Source organism: Macaca thibetana, chromosome 14 (genome assembly GCF_024542745.1).
Source record: "Macaca thibetana thibetana isolate TM-01 chromosome 14, ASM2454274v1, whole genome shotgun sequence".
NCBI lineage: Eukaryota > Metazoa > Chordata > Mammalia > Primates > Cercopithecidae > Macaca > Macaca thibetana.
This window is the reverse complement of record NC_065591.1, coordinates 103,976,364-104,000,940: the sequence shown is the minus strand read 5'-3', so window position 1 is coordinate 104,000,940 and position 24,577 is coordinate 103,976,364. Positions and strand designations below refer to the sequence as shown.

General features: G+C 39.4%; 4 protein-coding genes and 1 pseudogene across 58 annotated transcripts in view; 1 reads left to right on the top strand and 4 right to left on the bottom strand.

The window, feature by feature from the left end:
* The window catches only part of BCO2 (beta-carotene oxygenase 2), a 48,223-nt gene extending 32,747 nt beyond the window's left edge, over nucleotides 1–15,476 (bottom strand). For 3 of the 6 annotated variants that reach the window (XM_050757720.1, XM_050757722.1, XM_050757719.1), the window contains exons 1-2: nucleotides 14,799–15,476; nucleotides 10,721–10,925 (exon numbers count right to left, since the gene is read on the bottom strand). In XM_050757720.1, coding sequence (XP_050613677.1) covers nucleotides 10,721–10,925; nucleotides 14,799–14,892 — 299 coding nt within the window. In that variant the 5' untranslated portion in view covers nucleotides 14,893–15,476. Of the gene's footprint in view, nucleotides 1–10,720; nucleotides 10,926–14,027; nucleotides 14,765–14,798 lie in introns of those variants that run through there. The other 3 variants (XM_050757723.1, XM_050757724.1, XM_050757725.1) reach the window with 3 other exon arrangements.
* The window catches only part of PTS (6-pyruvoyltetrahydropterin synthase), a 166,517-nt gene that overhangs the window by 45,120 nt on the left and 96,820 nt on the right, over nucleotides 1–24,577 (bottom strand). The gene's annotated exons all lie outside the window — the stretch shown is intronic.
* The window catches only part of TIMM8B (translocase of inner mitochondrial membrane 8 homolog B), a 1,180,384-nt gene that overhangs the window by 1,085,576 nt on the left and 70,231 nt on the right, over nucleotides 1–24,577 (top strand). The gene's annotated exons all lie outside the window — the stretch shown is intronic.
* LOC126935791 (BTB/POZ domain-containing protein KCTD9-like) lies at nucleotides 6,740–10,704 on the bottom strand (annotated as a pseudogene).
* Nucleotides 17,932–23,223, bottom strand: TEX12 (testis expressed 12). Its single transcript, XM_050757772.1, has 5 exons — nucleotides 23,107–23,223; nucleotides 21,197–21,283; nucleotides 19,978–20,089; nucleotides 19,830–19,885; nucleotides 17,932–18,716 (listed from the first exon to the last, which is right to left on the bottom strand). Exons 2-5 carry the CDS (start codon nucleotides 21,257–21,259, stop codon nucleotides 18,576–18,578), a joined length of 372 nt encoding a protein of 123 aa, XP_050613729.1. The 5' UTR covers nucleotides 21,260–21,283; nucleotides 23,107–23,223; the 3' UTR covers nucleotides 17,932–18,575.

The window sequence follows — 24,577 nt, the reverse complement described above, 5'->3', positions numbered from 1 at the left end:
ACGGGGTTTCACCATGTTAGCCAGGATGGTCCTGATCTCCTGACCTCGTGATCTGCCCACCTCGGCCTCCCAAATTGCAGGGATTACAGGTGTGAGCCACTGTGCCCAGCCAAAACCTATTTTCTTAAGCAATTTTTAGGAAGAGTGGATGTTTAATTTTCACAAAAGCTTTTTCAACATCTATGGAGATAATTCTGTGATTATTTTTCCTGGAACTTATTAATATGGTGTATTTGTATTGTATTAATGAATTCACTAATAACAAACCTACCTTGTATTCTTGAAATTAATCCCATCTGCTCATAGTTAATTTTATTTTTTAATGTGGTATTGAATTCTGTTTCTTAACAAAATATTTATTAGTGCTATAATAGTATTATATATTTTGTACTTTTTTTAAGAGACAGGATCTTGTTCTGTGGCCCAGGCTGGAGTGCAGTGGCACTGTCATAGCTCACTGCATCCTCAATTGTGGGCTGAAGTGATCCTCCCGCCTCAGCCTCCCAAGAAAGCTGGGACTACAGGGACATGCCACCACACTTGGCTACTTTTTTATTTTTTTGTAAAGATGGAGTCTCACTATGTTGCCCAGGCTAATCTCGAGCTCCAGGCCTCAAGAAATCCTCCTGCCTCAGCATCCTAAAGTGCTAGGATTACAGGTATAAGCCACAATATTTGGCCTATTTTGTACTTTATCATGGATATTCATAAATAATATTAGTCTGCAGTTTACTTTTTTCCATGATCTTTGTCATATTTAGATATTAACATGATACTTCCTTTATAAAAACAATTGGGAAGTTTCCTTCATTTTTGATGCTCTGAAATAATTTATAAAGTATTGGGACTATCTCACATTTGAAGGTTTGGTAGAATTCATCTGTGAAATAATCTGGGCCTGGTAATTTTTTTGAGAAATATTTCCTTAACAAGGTTCCTATTTCTTTTTTTTTTTTTTTTTTTTTTTTTTTTTTTTTTTTATTATTATACTTTGAGTTCTAGGGTACATGTGCATAACGTGCAGGTTTGTTACATATGTATACTTGTGCCATGTTGGTGTGCTGCAGCCATCAACTCATCAGCACCCATCAACTCTTCATTTACATCAGGTATAACTCCCAATGCAATCCCTCCCCCCTCCCCCCTCCCCATGATAGGCCCCAGTGTGTGATGTTCCCCAGAAACTGGTCTACTTAAAACTTCCCTCTCTAAGGCCGGGTGCGGTGGCTCACGCCTGTAATCCCAGCACTTTGGGAGGCCAAGGTGGGCGGATCATGAGGTCAGGAGATCAAGACCATCCTGGTTAACACGGTGAAACCCATCTCTACTAAGAACACAAAAAAATTTAACCAGGTGTGGTGGCAGGCACCTGTAGTCCCAGCTACTCGGTAGGCGGAGCTTGCAGTGAGCCAAGATTGCACCACTGTACTCCAGCCTGGGCGACAGAGCGAGACTCCCTCTCAAAAATAAAAAATAAAATAAAAGTAATAGAAATAGAAAAAATTGAAAAATAAAAAACTTCCCTCTCTATCAATTTTGTTTAATTCTTTTTCTTTTTCTTTTTATAGAGACATGGTCTGGCTATGTTGCCCAGACTGGTCTCGAACTCCTTTCCTCAAGCAATCCTCCTGCCTCACCCTCCCAAAATGCTAAGGTTATCCTGCCTTGGCCTCCCAAAGTGCTGGGATTACAGGCATGAGCCACCACACCTGGCCTCCATCAATTTTGGTAATCTGCTTTCCCTATAGAATTATCCATTTTATCAAGGCTTTCAAATGTATTTGCATAAAGGCCTTCAAAGTCTCTTGTAATTAATTTTTTTCTGTTTCAATTATTTCTTCTCCATTGTCATTTCATACTTTGTATATTCGTGCCTTTTCCCTTTATCTTCTTCATCATGTTAACTAATGGTTTGTCTACTTTGGTAGTATTTTTCAAAAAAAGTTACAATAATTTCAAGAATTTTTGCTACTTAATATATTTCAATTTGTTAGATTCTATCTCAAGAGATCCTGTCATTCCATGCATTCATTTATTCAAGTCAACATATGCTTGAGTCCCTACTATCTGCCAGGCATTGTGCCAAGGTCAGCACTTACAGGCACATAAATAACGGATACAAAGTGATTGCTGCTACAAGGGAGAAACTTAAAACAAAACAAAACAAAAAAGCTATTTATGCAGAGAAGGAGCAATAGGATGGAAAGCTGGGGAAATCAGGAAAAGGTCAACAAGAAAGGCAACATTTGACTGGTTCTTTATGTATGTCTGCCAATTGCAGAGGGGACAAGGGCAGAGGTGATGGAAGGGGGAAGCGTCAAAAGACATACAGTATCTTAGAGGAACAGCCAGTTGAGGGGGTAGCATGTGGGCGGAGCTGTCAGTGGCAGGTGATAATGTTGGAGAAACAGGTCAGCCCACATCACCAGCACTTAGACTAAGGCTTAATGACCTTCACCAGGCAAGTGTGAAGTTGTGAAACAGGAGAATGAAACTGTGTGACTGGCATCTTGGAACAGAAAGAACAGCATGCAGACTGAAGAAGCCAACGAGAAGCCCAGGCAATAATTCAAGCAAGAGAAGATAAGCACCTAAACTGAAGCAGCACCAGTGAGCAAAGGACAAACTCCAGAAACAAGTCAGAGATGACTGATAGGATGTAGGCAGCAACAAAAGGAGAGGGTCCAAAAAGTCAGGCCTGAATGACTGGCTGCCTGGTGATACTTTAACCGGGATGGAGAAGACATGAAGAACAAGTACCGGGGAAAAGTCAATGGCTCAGTTTTGAGAGTCTGAGCTATTTGTAGAACACCAGAGTATAGATGTTCCACAGCCAGTTGGCAAAACACAGGTCTAGAGCCCAAGAGCTGGGGGCGGGGTGGGAGATCCACGTTTGACAGTATCTAGGTATAAGCTTGCCAATGGGATAACTGCCATCTACCGAGCACTTACTACATGCCAGGTATTGTGCTAAGCACTTTGCTACATCCCTTATACATATATTCTCCCTTCACATTGACCCTGCAAGGGAATATTTTTCCCAATTTACAGATGTGGAAACCAAGGTTCAGAGGAATATGCCCACAGTCTCAGGGCTGCTCAGTGACAGAACAAGGGTTTGAATTCAGTGATGACACTAACTCCTGGGCTCTACAGCATCCCAAAAGGTAAGGTGAGCTCTAAGAGTTATTTGGCAGAGAAGGAAATGGGAGAGATGATGATGCATCAAGGTTTCAGAGAAGAGGAAGCGGGCTGCGTCCTCTGATCAGGAGCAAAGCAAAACTTGAATTTGCTGAGTACTAAGACAAATCCATGGGAATGAAGTATGTGTGGGCATTGTATTAAGTGTTACAGAATAATCTAGAGATGATTTAAAAGATATAGGAGGACGTATGTAGGTTAAAAGCGAATATATGCATTTTATATAAGAGACTGCAGCATACTTCGATTCTGGTGGGACGAAGTGTGGGGGTGGGAAGAGGGAAGCTGAAGGAGTTCAAATGCAGCTGCCCCACAAGTCATTCCTTCCTATGAAGTAGGCCAGCTTATCTGCTGAGGGTGAAAGGGACAGGGAGAATGAAGGAGGCCTCAGGAAAGGGTCAGAGACTTGCGGCAGACCCTGTGAGAAGCTGGAAACAACACTGACTGCTAAAGATTCCTGGCAGCACCAAGCACTCAGCTAAGACTGGAAATCATCATTTTGTAATTGAATCAATCAGCAAGGTTGTGTGATTTGCTCTAGACCTGCTCAGCAGGCCTGGGCCACGAGCAGGGGAAACCAAGGATGGGCCAATCTAGGACTGAAAATAATCAGAGGAGAGGCAGTGACCACCAGGGCAAAGGAAGTGAGCGTGGTATTCAAAGTGCTTGAAGTGACTGACGGTAAAGTCTGGGCCAGGGAGAAGAAATTAAGAGACAGTGGATAAGCCTTAAGATGGTAGAGGACAGGAAGGAAAGGAGAACTTGATGGAATGAAAAAATAAGTTTAACGGAATGTAGGACTGTGAAAACTGGGGTTTTGAGCAGAGTAGAGTTTCAGAGTTCAAGATTTCAGGGGTGGGGAAATTCTGTAGAGTAAGTTCCAAGTGTGGCCTCGGCATGTGGCCTTGTCGAAGTGGCACAGAGGGGGACAATCATTACAGTGGGGACAGTCCAGGAACTGGGAGCCTAGACTATGGATCCTGAAGTCCTGTCTAGAGAATAGTAGAGACTAAAGGTGCTGACGCTATTTAATATTCTGCCCAGATTCATGTAACTGTATTCTTTTTACTTTTGTTTAATTTTTTTTTTTTTTAGAGATGGAGTCTTGCTATGTTGCCCAGGCTAGCCTCAAACTCCTGGCCTCAAGCCATCCTCCTGCCTTGGCCTCCCAAAGCACTGGGATTATAGGTGTGATAAACCACACCCAGTCTTCACATAATTTTAAAAACTAGTATGTCTTCAATTAAATCACTGATGAAAACAATTTAATTGAAGATACGCCTTTGGCATGTCATCACTGTGTCTGCGTGCTGACATGAATATGTTAAATGGCATCTAACAGAGTGACCAGAGCTTCACATGTGAGCACAGCTATTCTTATCCACAGGTGAAGGGTTACACTGCCCTTCCCTAGGTCACTGCCTCTCCCTGTAGGTCCTGTCTTGGGAGCCAACCACTAAATTGAGTGTCTGTCTCCCTTTGACCTGAAGATATCTGTCCAAGGGGAAGGCAAGACTTTGTTCCAGCTATAAATGCCCATCACTGACTCTGAAGAAACTGATTTGAGGACAAAGTAGACACTTGTGAGGGCCAGCCATGCCATCCACTTGTCCCACAAAGATTCTTATCTTCAAAGAGGCCTGTGGGGCAAGCCTGGACCCTGAATGGTTCTGCTACTTAGTTTGAACAATATATTACAGCGTCTCCTTCTGCAGCAGGTGAAATACCATATACCCTCTGTAAGAGGCTGTTTATTCTCTGGGAGTTGGATTAGAAGTTTCTCCTCCTCCTCCCCTTTGCCCTCCTTCTCTTCTACTTCTTCTTGCCTCATAGCCTTTTTTTAAACATCCCTAGTTCTTGGTCTGTTTCCAACAACAGACCATGAGAGACAGAAGGACCATGATCAAATTCCAACCAGGCCCAGAGGAAAGGGTATGGTGATTTACCAAACAGAAACTAGAACGGTGGTTGCCAGGGGTTAGAGGAAGGGAAGAATGGGAAATTAGTGTTCAGTGGATACAGGGTTTCAGTTTTGCAAGGTAAAATGAGTTCTGTGAATGGATGGTAGCACAACCGTATGAATCTACTTAATGCCATTGAATTCTATATATAAAAATGGTTAAGATGGTAAATTGTATGTTATCTATATTTTACTACAATTTTTTTTTTAAAAAAACAGTAATTCCTGGAATTCATCTAGCCATTAAAAATAATGATCGTTCAGACTTGGTAGCAACATGAACAAAAAGGCTTATGATAGTGTGAAGTTTTATTACAGCGGGGCAAATAATACTACATATAATTGTAATTACTTAAAATAAATCTATAGAAATAGTGGGAAGACTGGCAGGAAATACATCAAAGTGCTAAAGAAGGATCTGTCAGGTGGTACCTGCTTCCCCCAGCCTCCCTTTTCTATATTTTAAAAAGTTTTATATGGGTAAAACTTTTATAATAAAAAATTGTTTCTACTATTTAAAAATGTTTAAAACAAAGCAGATTCCTTCCTGGCCATAGAGGTTTTGTCACATAGCTTCATGTCCCTAGTAGACACTGAGGAAATTTATACTGAAGAGTTATTGGTTTTTCATTTTTTTTTAACATTTTATGTCATTTATTAATGCAGTATACATTAGATCTAAAATCTGCAGTTTCTAAGCACACCATGTTCAGATCTTTCAGATCCTTCTGCAGTTTTAGGTTATTTCTACAGAGGTACCTTTAAATGAATGAATAACACATTCTATAATTCCTGAAAATATAGTACAGAGTGAAATGACTTAAATATAATTTAGGCACATATTGATCATGAAAATAGGTTATCTCTCAATACAATACTTCTCTGTCTTGGTAAAAATAAGAAAAAGAAAATAATTCATTTCTGAAGTTGCTTTCCTTCACTTGTAAGGGTCTGATCTCCTCCCACTATGCACATGTACCCTTTACTGTTAAGGAAAGCTTTGCATATGTAGATATAGAAGAATGAGTTACGTAAATACTAAAGATATGTCATTCTCCCAAAGGAGACACAGGTGGTTTTCAAGGATTCCTTGCCTCATGTTGATGAGTCTGTAGAATTCAGAACCCATTTGGACACAGATAATATCCCTTCTCTTGGGGTAGAAATAAGGACACCAGGTCACTAGTAGGGAGGTACAGGCCCTTCTGCTGCTGCTGCAGAGAGATAATGACTGAAGAAAATTGGGCTAAAATTTGTTTAAAAAAAAAATATATATATATATATACACACACACACATATGTAAAATAATCACAGGTGCTGACCGATTGGTATTACATCTTAGAGCAGCCAAATGCCTTTATTTTTACTTTACATATATTTTTTGGTGGCTGTAATCAAATGTGTGTTTAAAATTCCTCATTCGGCCGGGCGCGGTGGCTCAAGCCTGTAATCCCAGCACTTTGGGAGGCCGAGACGGGTGGATCACGAGGTCAGGAGATCGAGACCATCCTGGCTAACACAGTGAAACCCCGTCTCTACTAAAAAAAAATACAAAAAACTAGCCGGGCGAGGTGGCGGGCGCCTGTAGTCCCAGCTACTCGGGAGGCTGAAGCAGGAGAATGGCGTAGACCCGGGAGGCGGAGCTTGCAGTGAGCTGAGATCCGGCCACTGCACTCCAGCCTGGGCGACAGAGCGAGACTCCGTCTCCAAAAAAAAAAAAAAAAAAAAAAATTCCTCATTCCTGGGCTGGGCACAGTGGCTCACACCTGTAATCTCAGCACTTTGGGAGGCCAAGGCGGGCGGATCACAAGGTCAGGAGATTGAGACCATCCTGGCTAACATGGTGAAACCCCGTCTCTACTAAAAATGCACAAAATTAGCTGGCCATGGTGGCAGGCACCTGTAGTCCCAGCTACTCGGGAGGCTGAGGCAGGAGAATGGCATGAACCCGGGAGGCAGAGCTTGCAGTGAGCCAAGATCGCGCCACTGCACTCCAGCCTGGGCGACAGAGTGAGACTCCGTCTCAAAAAAAAAAAAAAAAAATTCTCATTCCCCACTGTAGGGTTCTAACTGCAATTATATTACATTGCCTTTTAGCAGACAACTCTACCATATTCATTCATATAAGCTTTGATTGCAGTAGCTCTGGATTTAGTATTTATTTCTAAGCTGGCCCTATGTAAGCTATTTGGTATTTGAATTAAATGAATATTAATGATGCACCTTGGTTTTTCGGTTTTGAAGTATCTTCCTATGCTTGTGATGATTGTGTCAGAAAACTAGGCTAATAGTGTAAATAGATAGAATTGCTTGGTCTGGTGTTGAGTGGAACTTGCCTAGAATGAAATTCTGAGAAATTCTCATTTATAAGTGTTGTAGTGATAGGTAAGTTCTTCCTCCATTCGGAGTTCCACTGTACCTTTGGAATGACAGTGATGCACAACGATGTCTTTCTTTCCACTCTGTGTCAATCAGTAAGAATTGGATATTACTTTAATTTAGCTATTGTTTTCCCCTAAAAAGTAAACCTTATGAAAATGAACCTGAAAAGAGTCTTAGGGAATCTGATCTCACCATATTCATATGTTGTGACAGGTATTTAAAGAGGGGAGGCATCACTAAAGCTATTTATGAACCTGAACAACCTTTTCCACGTTTTCATAAAGTTTTAACAATTTAAATATCAATACTGCATCTAGATATTCAATAAATATAATTGCATATGTTGTGCTTTCCATAAATTAAAATCCTCAAATGCATCTCAAACCAAGATGGTATTTCCACATCATGCCTATTTAAAAACAAATAGATGCTATTCCTGGTCATAAAGCCAGGTAAACCCCTCTACCCCATTCAAAAGGCAGAAATATCTATTTTCCTTACATCTATTAAATGAGTGCTTTTCTGTTAAAAATCAGAATATGAAAAAAAGTCAGTTTTTCCCTTATGCGCCGCTGAGAACAAGCATAATCCTCTAAACATTTTTTTTTTAATTTCCTTACAGTGTTATTTCTTCTAGACAACTGAGTGGGTGGAGAAAGAAAAGTGATAAGGAAAACACTTTCATCTTGTACATCTTCCTCCAGTCCCTAAAATTCTCATCTGACACTTTGTGACATGTGTAGTGGTGTCAGCATCTCTTCAAATATAGCTCCCTTCAGCTTGGACCCTCTCAGGTTGGCTTCTTGAAGATCACACCCAGACAGATCACAGTTCTCTAAATCAGTTCCTGCCAGAGTTGCTCCTCTGAGGTTACAGTTCTTCACTTTGCATTTTTTAATGTAGCCCTCTCAGGTTAATTCCTGTCATCTGACTTCCCTCCATATCCATACCTTTCAGATTAGCACCTTCTAAATTGGCTTTAAGACCGGAAGGATCCTCAAAATTACACAGTTTCAGGGATGCTCCTTTTGCATTAGAACAGAGCATCTTGATTCCCTAGAGATTTGCACAATCTAGCACTGATCCAGAGAGATCAACTCGTTCAAGATTTGCACAGCAAAGATTTGTACATGCAAGATTACAGCGGCTTAAATTGGCCATTTTGAAGTTAATGTATCGAAGGTCCAAACAAGAAAGATCAGCACCACTGAAGTTCAAACCCTGGCATCGCAGTTCTGACTTGGTTGGAGTTGCTAGCAGAAATCGGACAAATTCCTTTCGGGATATTGGTGAATGATCCTCCAGTGGTTGAGAATTCTTTATTGCCACTTCTAGGTGTTCAATCAATGAGTCAATACCAAAAAATCTTGCTTCTTCTAACACACCCAATAAATTAATGCCATCATTTACAATGAGCTGTCCATGACGCAAGTAGTTCAAAATGGGTTCAAAGTACTCAGGACTTCGGTCAATTAAGAAAGCTCCTCTATGATCTTGCTAATTTCCCTAGACACCTTTGTCCTCAAACATGTGGGCCAGCATACCGTCAGGTTCTTTATTCACTAAAGTGCTCCGTGTAGTTGTAAAGTACCACCCTCCAACATTTAATGTCAGCCAGTCTGTGTGGAATCCTAACAATCCTTCAGGAGGCTTAGAATCTGTCTGAGGATCAATAAATGGCTCTCCTTCACAAACAAACAAAACATCATCATCCCTGATCAAAGCAATATCATCAATCAGTCTACCTTTTCCATTGTACACACTGGTGGCTTTTATGCCGAGTTTACTGCTGGCCGCAGAAAGCAAATCAGATAAAGTTCCATATACAGCAACCATCTTTCTATTCTTGGGGCTGCCGTTCAGGAACAGGGTCACCCGCCTCATTGAGCTGCCCCTGCTGGGTCCTGAGTGAGCCGCCACCCTTCCACCTGGTCCTCCTCCCACCTTTTTCTCCTCCTGCCCTTCCCCTCCCTCCACCCACTCGGATTCGCCTCCCTTCGCCACCTTCCTGCCCTTGGGGACACACCACACACACGCACTCTGCCCCAAACCCAGGGCTCGACCAGTCCTCCTTCCCACCCCGCCCCGAGGCTCCTCAGCCTGCCTGAGTTTTTCATTTATTGACATCTATTTATTGAATGCTATTTAGGTGCAGACCACTGTTACAGGTAGTGGGGATACAGGATGAACTAAAAAAAAGACCTCTACCCTCATCAAATCACATTCCAATGGGGGAACAGAGCTTAACACTCAAATAACAAACAAAAAAATACCAGACACTGATAACGCTGTGTAGATAATTAAAATAGGTAATGTAATCAATACAGTCAGCCCTCCATACCCATAGACTCCACATCTGTGGATTCAACCAAACTCTTGAGTCAAAAATATTGTGGGAAAAAAAAGCCACAAAGTTCTGCAAAGCAAAACTTGAATGTGCTGAGTACTAAGACAAATCCATGGGAATGAAGTATGTGTAGGCATTGTATTAAGTATTATAAAATAATCTAGAGATTATTTAAAAGATATGGGAGGACATGTGTAGGTTAAAAGCAAATATATGCATTTTATATAAGAGACTTCAGCATACTTGGATTCTGGTATTTAGAGGGGTCCTCTAACCAATGCCCTGTGAATACTGAGGGATGACTGTGCTGGTATTTTTATGTTGGGAGATCAGGAAAGGCTCAAAGGACATGAGATTTGAGTTGACATCCGAATGACAAGACCAGTCTTGGGAAGATTAGGGAAGATAGGTGAGAGAACTAATGCTAAAATGCTGAGCAGATACAACTGTGCCCAGTTTGAGGAACTGAAAGAGTATTGTGTCTGGCAAGTGCTGGGTTAGGAAGAGAGTGGTATGAGGAGACATTGCCCTTCCTTCAGGAACTTGCAGGAAAACAGCTCAGTCATCACACAGACAGCTTCTGACACCTCTCTTCTTTTGGAACAAACCACAGAGGGCTTCAAATTTACAATAGTCTACAGAGCAGAAAAAGCAGGACATTTTGTTTAAAAAGTCTCCTTTTTTCTCCTCTAGGCTACAGTTTCCTTATCTGTAATCAAAGGGATGGAATGGCAATATTAACCTCACAGAGGAAGCAGATATTAATGCATATTCCATAGAACCAGCCCATGCCAAGAAATCCAAGTTGTTCTCCAAAATCAAGGCTTACTTATCCTTCCCAAACTCGAATTTCCCAGGTCCAATTCGCAGAAGAGAGCCATTGAGCCACTTAGGAAAATGTCCCCAGACTCGAGCAGAGATGCCCCGTGGAGCCTCTTCCACTGTGGTCAGTAGCGGTGCAACACACGGCAGACCCCGACACTGCCCAAAGATGGCTTTTTTCTGATGAGTATTTCCCATGTACCTTTTGAAAACTGTGCAGAGGAAACCAAAAGAACAAAAAATATTTTACCAAATCTTCTATAAACTTGCCTGTTTCCCACAGACAATAATCTTATCAACTGGCAGCTTGAGGGAAACGTGAACCTAACACCAAATTTCTTCTCTCTCCTTCCTCATTCTCAGACTATCAACGCTTTGGTTCTCCATTTTCAACCCACAACAATTCTATTTCTTGTAGTACTAATCTGCCTAAGAACTAAAGACTTCAGTTACTATTTTTATCATTTCTCATAGTTGAACAATGCCTGTCTTTTTACAAGAATAAATTTACATGCCAACCCCAGATGTGCTAAGAGCAACTGCGTTGTTATAAAAATGACCATTCAATATTATCCAATTACATTGACCGCAGTAATTTAGATACACCAGAATCTGATTCCAAAGATTTCATAGCAATTCTTGTGATTTTAGTAAGATCTTAAATTTAATTCCTTTTATTTGAATGGCACATACATGAAAATGCAAGGCATTTTCCAGTAGAAGGGTGTCAAAAATTAAATTATGCAGTGATATCCAGTCTGAAATTACCGAAAGAGCAAAAGGCACAAGAAGTAAAAATCATTACTGTATAATAAGGAACTGAAACCTTTCCCTATTATTCTAACATTACTGAGTATTCACATGGCAGTACTGCCTAACATAGAGGGGTGGTCAAATAAATAATCAAGTGCTATAAAATAAAATTCTTTCTCTCATTAAGGTTTAAGAGTGATTCAGAAATCTAGACTAGAAAAATGAGCTAACACATAGGGACATTATTACTCTTAAGAAATGAGATTTGCATTCTTTTAGCAAGTTATTACTATCCATTTCTTTCAAATCTTTCAAAAATTCAGCTTGAAGCACATGAGACATTCTACTCCCCTATATGACATGTAACAATTGAGGCAAACCTAATTCTTTCCTGATTTTTCAAATAAAATTCTTTCACCCTGAATGTTCTTCCCAATGTCCTTATCTCTAGTTCTAAGAAAATTCCAGCAGGGCACAGTGGCTCACACCTGTAATCCCAGCACTTTGGAAGGCCAAGGCAGGTGGATCACCTGAGGTCAGGAGTTCAAGGCCAGTCTGGCCAACATAATGAAACATAATGAAAGCCCGTCTCTACTAAAAATACAAAAAAAATCAGCCGGACGTTGTGGCAGACCCCTGTAATCCCAGCTACTCAGGAGCTGAGGTAGGAGAATCGCTTGAACCTGGGAGACAGAGGTTGCAGTGAGCCGAGATCGCACCAACGCTCTCCAGCCTGGACAACAAGAGCAAAACTTTGTCTCAAAAAGAAAAAAAAAAAAAAATTTCATTAATTGGTCAAGGTCTATCTCCAGTGTTACAGTACTTCCCTTAAGAGGCAGCACAGTGTAGGCTGGGCACAGTGGCTCACACCTGTAATCCCACCACTTTGGGAGGCCGAGGCAGGTGGATCACGAGATCAGGAATTCAAGACAAGCCTGGCCAAGATGGTGAAAGCTCGTCTCTACTAAACACACACACACACACACACACACACACACACACACACACACACTATCAGTGGCAGCTGCTTGTAATCCCAGCTACTCAGGAGGCTGAAGCAGGAGAATTGCTTGAACTCGGAGGGCAGAGGTTTCAGTGAGCCGAGATGGCGCCACTGCACTCCAGCCCAGGTGACAGAGTGAGACTCCGTCTCAAAAAAAAAAAAAAAAAAGAGGCAGCACAGTGTAATATTTAAGGGTGTGAGCTGGCTCCAGCTGGTTGGTTTCAAATGTGCCCCCTCCCAAATAAGAAGCCTTGAGAAAGACACTTATCACTTCTCTGTGGTCTGTTTCCTCTTTTCTAAGATGGGGATAATGATAATTCATATTACTTCTAAGGCTATAAGTAATAAATGAGTTAGTTTATGTAAAACTTTTAGAACAGAATACTCAAAAAATGCTATTATTATATTTACATAGCTTTTAATGATAGTCCAATAAGGTGTAATATCTTCTTTATTTTATTCATTTGACAAAGTACTTGGTACCGCTGAGGGATAAAAAGCATTAGAACCCTGAAATAAAAGAACTGACTGCCTAGTAAACAGATCACTGACACTGTGTTTTATTTCCGCATTGTTTCTCAGAGTCTGGTACAGGACTACTTGCAACAGAAATACCTGGTGTTACTGCTAAAATGCAGTTTCCTGGACTCCATTCTGGTCCTAATAAATCAGAATCGCTTGGGAAGGGCAAGCAGGTGTTCTTAGGCATACTAAAATTTGGGAAGTACAGTATAAGAAGTACAAAGAGGATGCTTTGAAAAGATAGAGAAGGAAAAACTCTCAGTTATTCATCTTACTCTATTTTTATTAACATTATGCATATTTATCTTATTCTCAGATTAAAATAAATTCCCTAAGGTCAGGTATATAATTTACTCATCTTACTTTTTTAAGTAAATTGAATGGCCTAATTGGGCATTTGTCTAAGTAGAGATACACGAATTTAAGCATTTCACATTGTAGAAAATATTTACATGTCTGTATGTTGTATACTCCATAGCATGCTGTTGGTAATCTGCTACATGATCTTCAAAGTTTCAATAGAATTTGATTAAGAAAGTTCAATAGAACTTTCTTAAACTCCTTTCTATTCGTAGCTTCTGAGATATTGTCCTATTCTAACTTTCCTGCTGCCCTATAACTACTCTCTGCATTCTACTAGTTTTATTACTTATTAGCTGACAACCTTGAGCAAGTTACTTAATGTCTCTGAGCCTCAGGTTTTTCAATGATAAAATGGAAATAAAAGGAGATTAATACTTCCTGTTTATGTCTGTCGTCATAATCAAATATAAAGATACTGGATGCTTTCCAAATGTTAATTCCCTTTAGGGGCTCCTTGTCTCCCTTATCACTTCATGAATGTTCCTAAGGTCCTACCTTGGATCTTTAATCTCAGCACTCTCCCTTGGCAATCTCATCTAGTCTCTTAATTTCACCAATTACTTCTGGCAGGTGACCTTCAACATGTCAAAATAGAATTTTTAATTTCCCCCCTTCCAAATCAATTTTCTTCATCTAGGATATTTCCCAACTCCTTCAGATGACATTCACTCACCTAACTCATCCTTCAAGATCCAGTTTCCATGTCATTTGCTTTATAAACACAGCATTCGCCTTACCTACAGCAAGAACTGATTCTCCTTAGTCTGAACTCACAGCATCTGTTTATAGCTCTGTTTATGGACCTTATCTTATCTGTCTTGTATGATAAATGATACTACCAGTACTCCTTGAGTACAGGGTCTGGTGTTTGTCTCCCTTCTCCTTCCAGTACGTAATACATTCCCTTGCATACTGCAAACATTAAATTACTACATTAAGTAATTTAAAAATTTATAGTGCATATTAGTATGATTTCTGAAAGTTCTAGATCAGCCAATTTCTATAAATAAAATCATGTAACAATGGTAGCCATAATAGAAGGCTATAAAGCAATAAATGAGTTTTAAGGCAGTCCCCGCAAAATGCAAATAGAGAAACCAAACAATTACATTAGAACGTGTGGCAGCGATTTTTCAATTTAGAAAAGCCTAAATATTGAATATTCTTCTTATTGCAAATCCCAAAGAATCCCATGCCCCTGACTCCTGCCCTAAATATTGCATAAAGTATGCAAATGTGAAGGCTGTTTCCCTGACCATGAAGAAACAATCCTAACTCAGCCTTCTTTAACTTCCGGGACTCTGCGGAATTGCTGTCTAATCTGAGGCACACAGGACAGAAAGCTTCAGAAGCTCCCAACAGTCTTCAGGAAAGTGGCACAGAATTCTAAGTGCAGACTGGCAAGAAGAGGAGGATGAGGAAGAGAAAGGGACAAACCCTCTACCTGGGAGCGGGTGCACCATCACAGGAAGGAAATTCACTGCAGTGGCAGAAAGACTCCTGATAAAATGGAGAAAGACTCGAAAAAACATTTTCATATTGAGCAGATCCCGTGATTTCCAAATCCTCTCACACTGGCAGCTTTGAGTACTACTAAACAATGAACACGCACAGAACTGCCTGGACTGTCCCTCCCTTACTGACAGGTCGAAGTGAGGAGGAGGCTTAAGGGGCGGGGCTTATTTCCATGACAACTGTCCAAACAACCTATCTTTAATAAGCAGCTGTTTGAAATATTAAAATTAGACCACCAGTAGTGGTCTCCCCCTCCCTAAACTTTTCTTTTTCAAACCTGTTCACGCACTATAGTTAAGTCCGTTTATCTTGATGCACAGCATCAATTTTATTATGCCACTCTTCTCTTCTGGAAGATTCCGACACAGAATAAAGTCCAAATTTAGACTGCCACTAGAGGACTCTACAATCTGGCAACAATTTACCTTTCATTCTTTTTATCTGCCTTTAAATCACTTCATCCTTCCTTTTCTTTTCTATTCATTAATTTTACAGAACATTTTCTGACAATCTAGCATGAGTGAAAGTATGCCCTCAAAATGTATATGACTTTATTAATTTAACATTTTTAGCACCAATGTATCAAATACTGTGCTACAAAGAAAGAATACCAAGAAACAAGATTGTCCCTGCTCTCCAGGACTTTAGACCATACACTATTCCCCTTCATGAATTTTCATCCTAGCAAAGTGACTAACATACCATGATACGTTTGTTCTTCTGTGCCACTGAAGAAACTTTTCTCCTGCCTGAAATATCCCCTTTCCTTTTCAAAAATCCAATTTAAAATCTACCTCTCTGACTCCCTTACCAAAAGGTCTTCTAGTAACTTCCACAGCACTGCCACAGAGTTGCTTTTAACATTAACATATCATGTTTTCCTGGCAAAATTGTAAGTATATTTCAAGAAAGAAGTGGTTAAAATTGTCAGAAGGGAGTGTCTTAATACATCTAGCAGAGTACAAAGATGGTTTGGTATATATTTTGATTAGTAATCAATGAAAAATAACTTACAAATTTGTGAGACTTTATTGAAATAGTAAAGAGTAACATCAGAAGTGTAAATTAAAGGGCAGTGGTATTCCTACAATAGCATTTCTCCAGTTGTGAGATTTTTTTTTTTTTTTTTTTCTGAGACAGAGTCTCACTCTGTCACCCAGGCTAGAGTACAGTGGCACAATCTCGGTTCACTGCAACCTCCGCCTCCCGGGTTCAAGTGATTCTCCTATCTCAGCCTCCTGAGTAGCTGGGACTACAGGTGTACGCCACGATACCTGGCTACTTTTTTTTATTTTTAGTAGAGACAGGGTTTTGCCATGTTGCCCAGGCTGGTCTCAAACTCTTGACCTCAAGTGATCTACCTGCCCCAGCCTCTCAGACTGCTGGGATTACAGGTGTGAGCCACCATGCCTGGCCAAGATAATGACTCTTGTCTATGTGGATGGTACCAAAACCATCCAAATTTGATTTTAACAATAAGCCTTCATGATTAGGCTTTCAGGCACCTTTATACTAGAAGGTATAACAATTCTGAACAGTAAACACATTGTGACTTAAAATCAGTTCTCCAGTCTTAATCATATCAAATGAAATGATCAAATCCATTTTCTGAACCTTCAAAAGGAAGAACTAGATGTTGAACAATAGTGATACCATCAGGATATAACAAGTATATTATGAAATCTAGTCTGAAACAATCTGTTGGCCTTATTTTTCATATTAGTAATAAATGCTTAGAAAAAGAACATTTCTTAATGATGGTAGGTCAAAATCCAGACGACATGTCGTATTAACTCACAAACCTTCTGGTTGTATTTAGTTTTTAAAAAATTTCCTTTTGGCCGGGCGCAGTGGCTCATGCCTGTAATCTCAGCATTTCAGGAGGCTGAGGCGGGTGGGTCACCTGAGGTCAGGAGTTCAAGACCAGCCTGGCCAACACGGCAAAACCCCATCTCTACTAAAAATACAAAAATTAGCCACGTGTGGTGGCAGGTGCCTGTAATCCCAGCTACTCAAGAGGCTGAGGCAGGACAATCGCTTGAACCTGAGAGGCAGAGGTTGTAGTGAGCCGAGATCATGCCACTGTACTTCAGCCTAGGCAACAGAGCAAGATTCTGTCTCAAAAAAAAAAAAAAAAAAAAAAAAAGAAAGAAAGAAAAAAAAAGAAAAAAGAAAGAAAGAAAAAACTGAAAAAATTTCCTTTCTTTCCTTCTTTTTTTAGAGACAGAGTCTCACTCTGTCACCCAGGTTAGAGTGCAGTAATGCAATCATAGCTTGCAGCAGCTTCAGACTCCTGGGCTCAAGTCATCCTCCCACTTCAGTCTCTCAAATAGCTAGGATTAGAAATGGGAGCCACTGCGCGTGACCAAAAAAAAAAAAATCATTTCTAATAATTACTTCGTTGACCTCCAACCTATTCTGTGCCACCACCTCTATCAACCCAATAGTTTTTTCCAGTTAACCAATTTTCTTTAGCAAATATTATTTTATTTCACTTTTGTCATCTTTTCTTATATGAGTATTCATGTCGTGTGGTGTTTATGCCTTAAAATAGTAATGTAACTAAATGAGATTTTATTTTAGAGTTTAGAAGGCAGCAAGGCAAATGTGCAGTCTCCCTTAGGAATAACAATTCCCTGTAGTACTATTTGCAATTTTCGGATTGCTTATATTGGAAAAATATATATGTAATAAACTGAACTGTCTATATGATTGAAAAATGGGTGCTATTGTGTTTAAAAATCTGGTTAACACAGCTATCCCGTATAGTAATATATAATACAGAAAGTTTTCAGTAAAATCATAGTAGTACTTTACATCAAAGGGATAATTTTTTTTAGCTAGATGAGTAGTATAGATCCTCCGGTCCAAATTCAATTTCTCAATTATAATAGGATTGAAGTGACCTCCCAAGGTCATCTTGTTGTTTAAGCCAATCTATTTACTTCTGGATCACTAATCTTTATCCCATACCACACTGCTGATAATGTTTCTAAATATAATTCATTAACTGCATATGTTGATGTGGTTGATGTGTAAAAAAGTCAACTCATACAAGGTTTTGGTGAGTAATTTCTGGTTTTTATTTTACTATTTTTACCACAAGAAAATAATTTTAAGCCAAGAGCTTCTATTAGTCATACATAATAACTAATAGTGAAAATAATCAAATGGAAATAGCACACGGTTATGTCATTCTATTCTGAGAAACTGGAAAAATCATCTCTAAGGTTTTAATCTTTTATAATCTTGACCACAAAAAATTTTTTCAAAATTATCTCCAAAACTATCTGATATTTAAACAAAATATTCTAAAAGAAAAAGTATGATGTTATTAAACATAATAAATTAACTGAATCCTGTTTTAGAAGTTTAAGAAACACCAAGAAGTTTAAGGAAAAAATAAAAGAATCCACATAAAATTTAAATAATTTACACTTCTATAAAATGTACTAAATATATGACCCTCAAAAGAAAAGTGACGTAGTTCATGTTAATGTCCAGTTTAGGACATTAACACGAACATTAATATTAACATTAAGGAATTTTAAAGTTCCCTTTTAAATCTAGAAATTCAAAGAGTTTCCCCTTCTCTATTCAAAATATACATTTTCTTTAATAACTCCAGAGCTTTCAAAGCATAAATGTCATTCTTTCATTATAACAATAATAGATTTAAATTATCAGCTTATTTCAAGTATATATTTTATCTGTGTAATGTGTTTGCAATCACTGTAAACCTCTGTCGCAGGAACTCTCTTTTTTGTATTAGAAAGTTTTCAATAGTATTGGCTTCTTTGAAGAGTTCATCTATCTCATCAATGTAAGATGCATCTACTGCTGCTCTCTCACTAATAGGAAAAAAAGTTGTATATTAAACTAAGTAGATATAAACAACATCATTATGTTGTTCTTCATTACATTTGTTAACTATTTCATTTAAATGGCTTTATGTGCCACAGAACTTCATTAATTTACTAATACTCTTCGGGAAAAAAATTAGTCCCACAAATATTTTTGACTACTCAAAAAGGTCTCCTGACAAAACAGGAAGTGTATCTAATACATTATCAACACTAATATTCAATTATATACATTATTTTTACAGCCACATAAACCACTATCCAAGTATAATGACTGTCCAGCAGTGTTAAAAAAACACACACACACTTTATAAAACATGATATCAGGCTAATAAAATATTTAAATTTGGTCTTAAAATAAATATAGGTAAAATATAAATGCAGTCATCCCTCAGTATCCATGGGGTATTAGTTCCAGATTCCCCCACAGATACCAAAGGAACATCCCTCATAGATATTCAAGTCCCTTATATAAAACATCCTACTATTTGCATATAACCTAAGAACATTCTGCCATATACTTTAAATTATCTCTTGATTACTTATAAGACCAATACCATGTAAATGCTATGTAAACAGTTGTTATACTGTATTGTTTGAAAAATCATGACAAGAAAAAAATGTCTGTACATGTTCAGTACAGACACAACCATCCTTTTTCTCCCCAAATATTTTCTATGTGTGGTTCATTGAATCCACAGATTCAGAATTAATGGATGTGAAAGGCTGACTTTCTATGACATAAAAGTATTTATCTTTAGTATCACTCTGTTATCATTAATTTCACCAAACATTTTTCTCAAAGAGGTATTTACATAAAATTTAAAATGTAACGTCATCTAATTACAGACCAAGATATATACAATCTAGTATTAGCTTGGCAAGAGTTAAAAAAAAAAAAAAAGAATTTTTAGTGGAAAAGTTGACGCTATTCTCTGAAAATAACCAAATAATCTATTTTAAGGGACTGAAGTAGAATAAAAAATTCCAACGTTTTAATTACTGGAGAGGTTTGCCAGCCACAGAGTTAAACTTCCCGTTACAGAGTTTCCAGAAGAAAACTAACATAAAGACCCCAGAGAATATACTATAAGTACTTGCCTCAAAAGCTTTGCATAGGTAGACAACATTAGATTAATTTCCTTGCTCACATCTGTTCAAGAAAAATCATATAAGTTATAAAATATAACAAACCTTCTGCATTATAAAACTGATGTTTAGAAATATAAACATTTTATACATCACCATTTAAATCTTTCTCCAAGGCTTCATCTTTATAAAACAGTCCAGAACTTTCAGAGAAAGATGAATCTGATTTTCCAAGAGAGGACAGCTGTGGACTATCTGGCACTGGAGACTAACAGGACAAAATAAAGAAAAGAGGTACAGTCAGTAAGATCTTCAGGACATACACTGAATTTATTAAGTATATGTTTATTTGTTTATTAAGAAAAAGCAAACCATTTTTCAGAAAAAGGCAAACATGCTAGAAAGCATATGACTCAGTCATTTGAGTTTTTATTATTAAGGAAATTTACAGGCCCAAGAAACACCTTGATCAATATATTAAATTTTATTTTGGTTTTCAACTAGACTTTGCTTTCCATTTGTTTGTTTTTGTGACAAGTTCTCGCTCTGTCACCTACACCAGAGTGTAGTGACACAATCTTAGCTCCCTGTAGCCTCCTGGATTCAAGTGATCCTCCTGTCTCAGACTCCTGAGTAACTAGGACTACAGGCACATTCCACCATGCCCAGTTAATTTTGTTTTGTTTTGTTTTGTTTTCAGAGACAAGGTATTGCAGTGTTGCCCAGGCTGATCTGAAACTCTTAGCCTCAAACGATACTCCTGCCTCAGCCTCCCAAAGCACTAGGATTATAGCCATGAGCCCACGCGCCCAGCCTTAAATTAGATTTTAAATGTGGTTTTAAACTCCTGTTGAAAAAGCGTCTGGTATCTTGAACCAGTAGATGTTTTCATAGCAATGAAGCTAAACTGTAATTTAGACAGTAGCCAAATGCTTGCGAAATTTTGCAAAATAATATAATCTTCAAGGGAGCAAATCATGTCCCAAATGCAACAGATCAATTGGTGGGGGCAGGACTGGTAAAGGATAGGATACTGTGCTCTTTAAAAAGACCGGTAACTATAGTACCTAGGTATCTTACTTATCATAGCAAAATAATTACATAAAATCCTATGTATCATAAAGGCACAGACTCACTTCTGTCTCTAGATCTCAAGCTATCAAAAAGAAATCTCCCAATAGTTTCTTGGAGGCCTATACTTAGTGAAAAACCAGCTGGAATCAACATAGTTCCTGCTATGTTGTAGGACAATCCTAGCTCTGGGCATACAAATATATTAAATTCCACTTATCCATAGAGCTTTCTTAAAGGGAAGAAATTTGAGAAGTATGTAAAACAGAATAAAAGATTAAGGCTACACAGGCATAGAGCTTACCTCCAATTCTCTTGGCCTCTTGCAATTTCTATTGTCAGGCTTTACAAGGTGATTTGCCATCATATTCCGAAGGCACCAGCTATAAAGCTTAGAACAATGCCAGATTTAGGTACAAACTGCACGATACAAGATCTCTGGAATCCTTCCCTTTTTCCCTCTCCTACTGCTGATGTTAATTTAGACTGTCATTATCTGTCACTTTCCTAAACTCAATTTCTCCCTCCTCCAAATCATTCTATCAACTGCTATTTGGGTAATCTTTCAAAACTTTGATTACTGCATTCCTTTAACTCAAAAACTTTCATTGTTCCAGAATAAGTTGAAATTCCATGATATGGCCTTCAAGGTCCTGTATTATCTGGTGCCAGCCTACTAGTCCCATCATTTTCAACTACTCCTCTCTATGTACTTAGCCAAATGAGTCTTTCTGGCAATTCTGCCTTGCTTCAGGACTGGCTCAGTTAATATTCTTCTATGTTCGGCCCGGCACAGTGGCTCATGCCTGTAATCCCAGCACTTTGGGAGGCTGAGGTGGGAAAATCACCTGAGGTTGGGAGTTCGAGACCAGCGTGGCCAGCATGGTGAACCCCATGTCTACTAAAAATTCAAACATTAGCCGGGCATGGTGGCAGGCGCCTGTAATCCCAGCTACTTGGGAAGCTGAGGGGAGAGAATTGCTTGAACCCTGGAGAGGGAGGTTGCAGTAAGCCGAGATTGCGCCACTGCACTCCAGCCTGGGCAACAGAGCAAGACTCCACCTCAAAAAAAAAAAAAAAAGATTCTTCTATCTTCACAAAATCTTAATGTTGAAACAGGTCTTACAGTTCATCTAATTCAATCTCATTTTTTACAAGTGAGAAAACAGGGACAGTGATGGTGGATCAAGTGACACCAGTAAGACTGAACTAGACTAGAACCGAGATCTCACTCTTCGAGTCTGAGATTATTCCCACTGTCCAACCTTACTTTAAAGTAGCTTCAAATTTTACTTTTACTTTTCCATAAATTCGGAAGGCATTTTCCCTAGAAGTCCAAATGTTGAAATCTGGAAGGGTATAGTCTCTGTCTTTGAGATAAGGGGAGCCCTATCCACTTTCAAGTTATCAACAGACTTTGTTTTTTGAGAAACGATGCTGACTTGGGTAACTGTAATGCATCTGTTTGATTAGTCCTATAAAATATGCATATATAGAGGACAGAAAGAGCAACAACAAATTAGAAAGATGCTTGTTAAGTAAATTCTGTATTGTACGTCTCCATTCCTGCCAGTACCTTTATAGTATGCAAGTTTACGTGCTGTAATAATATTAATAGTATCTAGAAAATACTACAAACGCACGGCAGTGCTAACTTTGCCTTGGGAGTTGGAAAATACTTAAGCCAACAGGCGGATTTTTCTCTCCTCCCTTCCACTTCTAATCCCTTTCCCCTTCACCCCCTTCTCTTCTCTCCCAAAGTAACACTGCGCACCTACGTCAAATGAAAACTTATAATCAAGTAACTGTTTCTGCAAAAATAAGTTCGTTTTTCTGTCATAGCTCAAGGCCTCAGCAGATCCAGGCCTGGTGGACTGTTTGGTCTTCGTCGTATGCCAAACACTGGCCACTGCCCCCGGCTCTGCCATCTTAGGCTTAGTGACCTGGCTGTTACTAAGCACTGTCACCCTCTGCCTCATGCAGCTGTCTCCTTCTAGTCTTCTCCCTCTTCTCAACGCCAACCTGGCCCCTCAGCCCATTTCACCTCCATATTCCTCACTTCCCGCCGCCCCTCCCCACTTCCTCCGTACTGTTGCTTCCGCCCCACTAGAGCCCCTCAGAGGAAGCTTCCATCCTCGCGCCCTTCCTCGTGTCACACTCCGTCACATTCTCACAGGCGCCCATCCCTCCAGCCCCACCCCAAGGCCAATGTACTTCGCGGTATGGGCACCTTCCTCGTCAGCGAACGCGAGGGAGTGAGGACGCTGGGCGCGGGTTGCTCAGACTTCGCGGGTGGAGGTGGAAAGCGCGCCGCACTCCCAGCAGCCCTCGCGCGAGTCACGTGACAGTCCCCCCGCCCCCGCCCCCTTCCCCACGGCAGCCTCCCAGAGCCTGGCCCCACAGAAGGCCAGCTTTTTTCCGGTTTTCTCCCGCTCTTTCCCCCCAACTTGGAATAGTCGTGAAACAAAAATCTCTCCCTGCCACCCTGTCTGTATTTCAATCAGGAAAAAAGTCGGAAACTGGTCAAGAAAGAACAAGGAAGACTTGCCAAAGCAAGGCCGGGTGTGCCCCAGCGGCTTAGAATCTCAGCAAGGGAACACAAAATCCACGGCCTCTTTTCGAGTAAAATTTACTTGGTTTGTTTGCAGATGCTCTGTTGGCAGGAAGGCTTTAATCATGTGTTCCCCTGGCCCACAAGCAAGGCTTTTAGATCCAGGGCCTCAGTTACTGCCCCTCTTCCTTTTTGGTGCAACCAAACTTTCAGAACCTCACCTTCTTAGAAAATTCTTCCCTGGGTCTGTCAATAAGTTTAGTCAATTTAATTGGCAGCAGCTATCAAAAACTATTGCATGACACACATGGCTCACAAAACTGTAGCTTTGCCTCATCAGGTTCTTTAATGTGGAGGCTTTGACCTGCAATTTCAAAGATATACATTCCAAGCTTATGCCTACTTAGTGGATGTGGAAGAAAAAAACAAAGCAAATTACCTCATAACACAAAGGTCAGTAACACCCGTAAGCTCCAGGTACAAAATCTTATATCTTAGAGAACTATATTTAACACTTCCATACATTACTAATGGTATTTTTTTTTTTCATTTTGCTTAATTAAATGTTAGTTATCATCAAGCCTTGGAAGTATTCTGTGTGTGTATATTTATTTGCTGTTCGTGAAGAAGCCAATTGTTTTAAATAAGTTCCTAGAAAATAAGCGCTCAATGTGTTTAATCTGAGTTGCTAATATTGTGAAATATAGGCCACGTAACTAAATACTAGATTAGATAACTATGGCGAAGTAAGGAGTCTCAAACAGTGTCCCAGAACAATAGCAATCTGTGTTGAATTTTTACCCTCTGTGGTAAAATGAAGGGAAAAGGAATGAAGTTTTAGTTTTCCTTAATTTTTATCTTTATTGTTTCAGACTCTTGAGCAGTATAAACTTTTCATCAAGTCAAATATATTCACAGTAAAGGACTGTCCTTTATTCTGATACCATGCCCTTCCTAATTTTGGGGGCACAGATGAGATAAGTTTTATGAAATAAAAAGTTTAAAAATTCTTACGTTTTTAGGGTCCTTACTTGGTAAAATGTAGAGTTGTCCACCATGTTTATCTCTTCCTCCTTATTATCATGATTGCTGTTATTATTTTTAATTGTTCATTAAATCCAAGGGTCTGGGAAA

Bases quoted from the DNA above. Each gene is read 5' to 3' on its own strand.
- TEX12 (XM_050757772.1), bottom strand. From the start codon at position 21,259: ATGATGGCAAATCACCTTGTAAAGCCTGACAATAGAAATTGCAAGAGG. The intron at 20,090-21,196 runs GTAAGCTCTATG...TTGTCCTGTTAG, and splicing joins AGAGGCCAAGAGAATTGGAG to TCTCCAGTGCCAGATAGTCC. The intron at 19,886-19,977 runs GTGATGTATAAA...TTTCTTGAACAG, and splicing joins CTTGGAGAAAGATTTAAATG to ATGTGAGCAAGGAAATTAAT.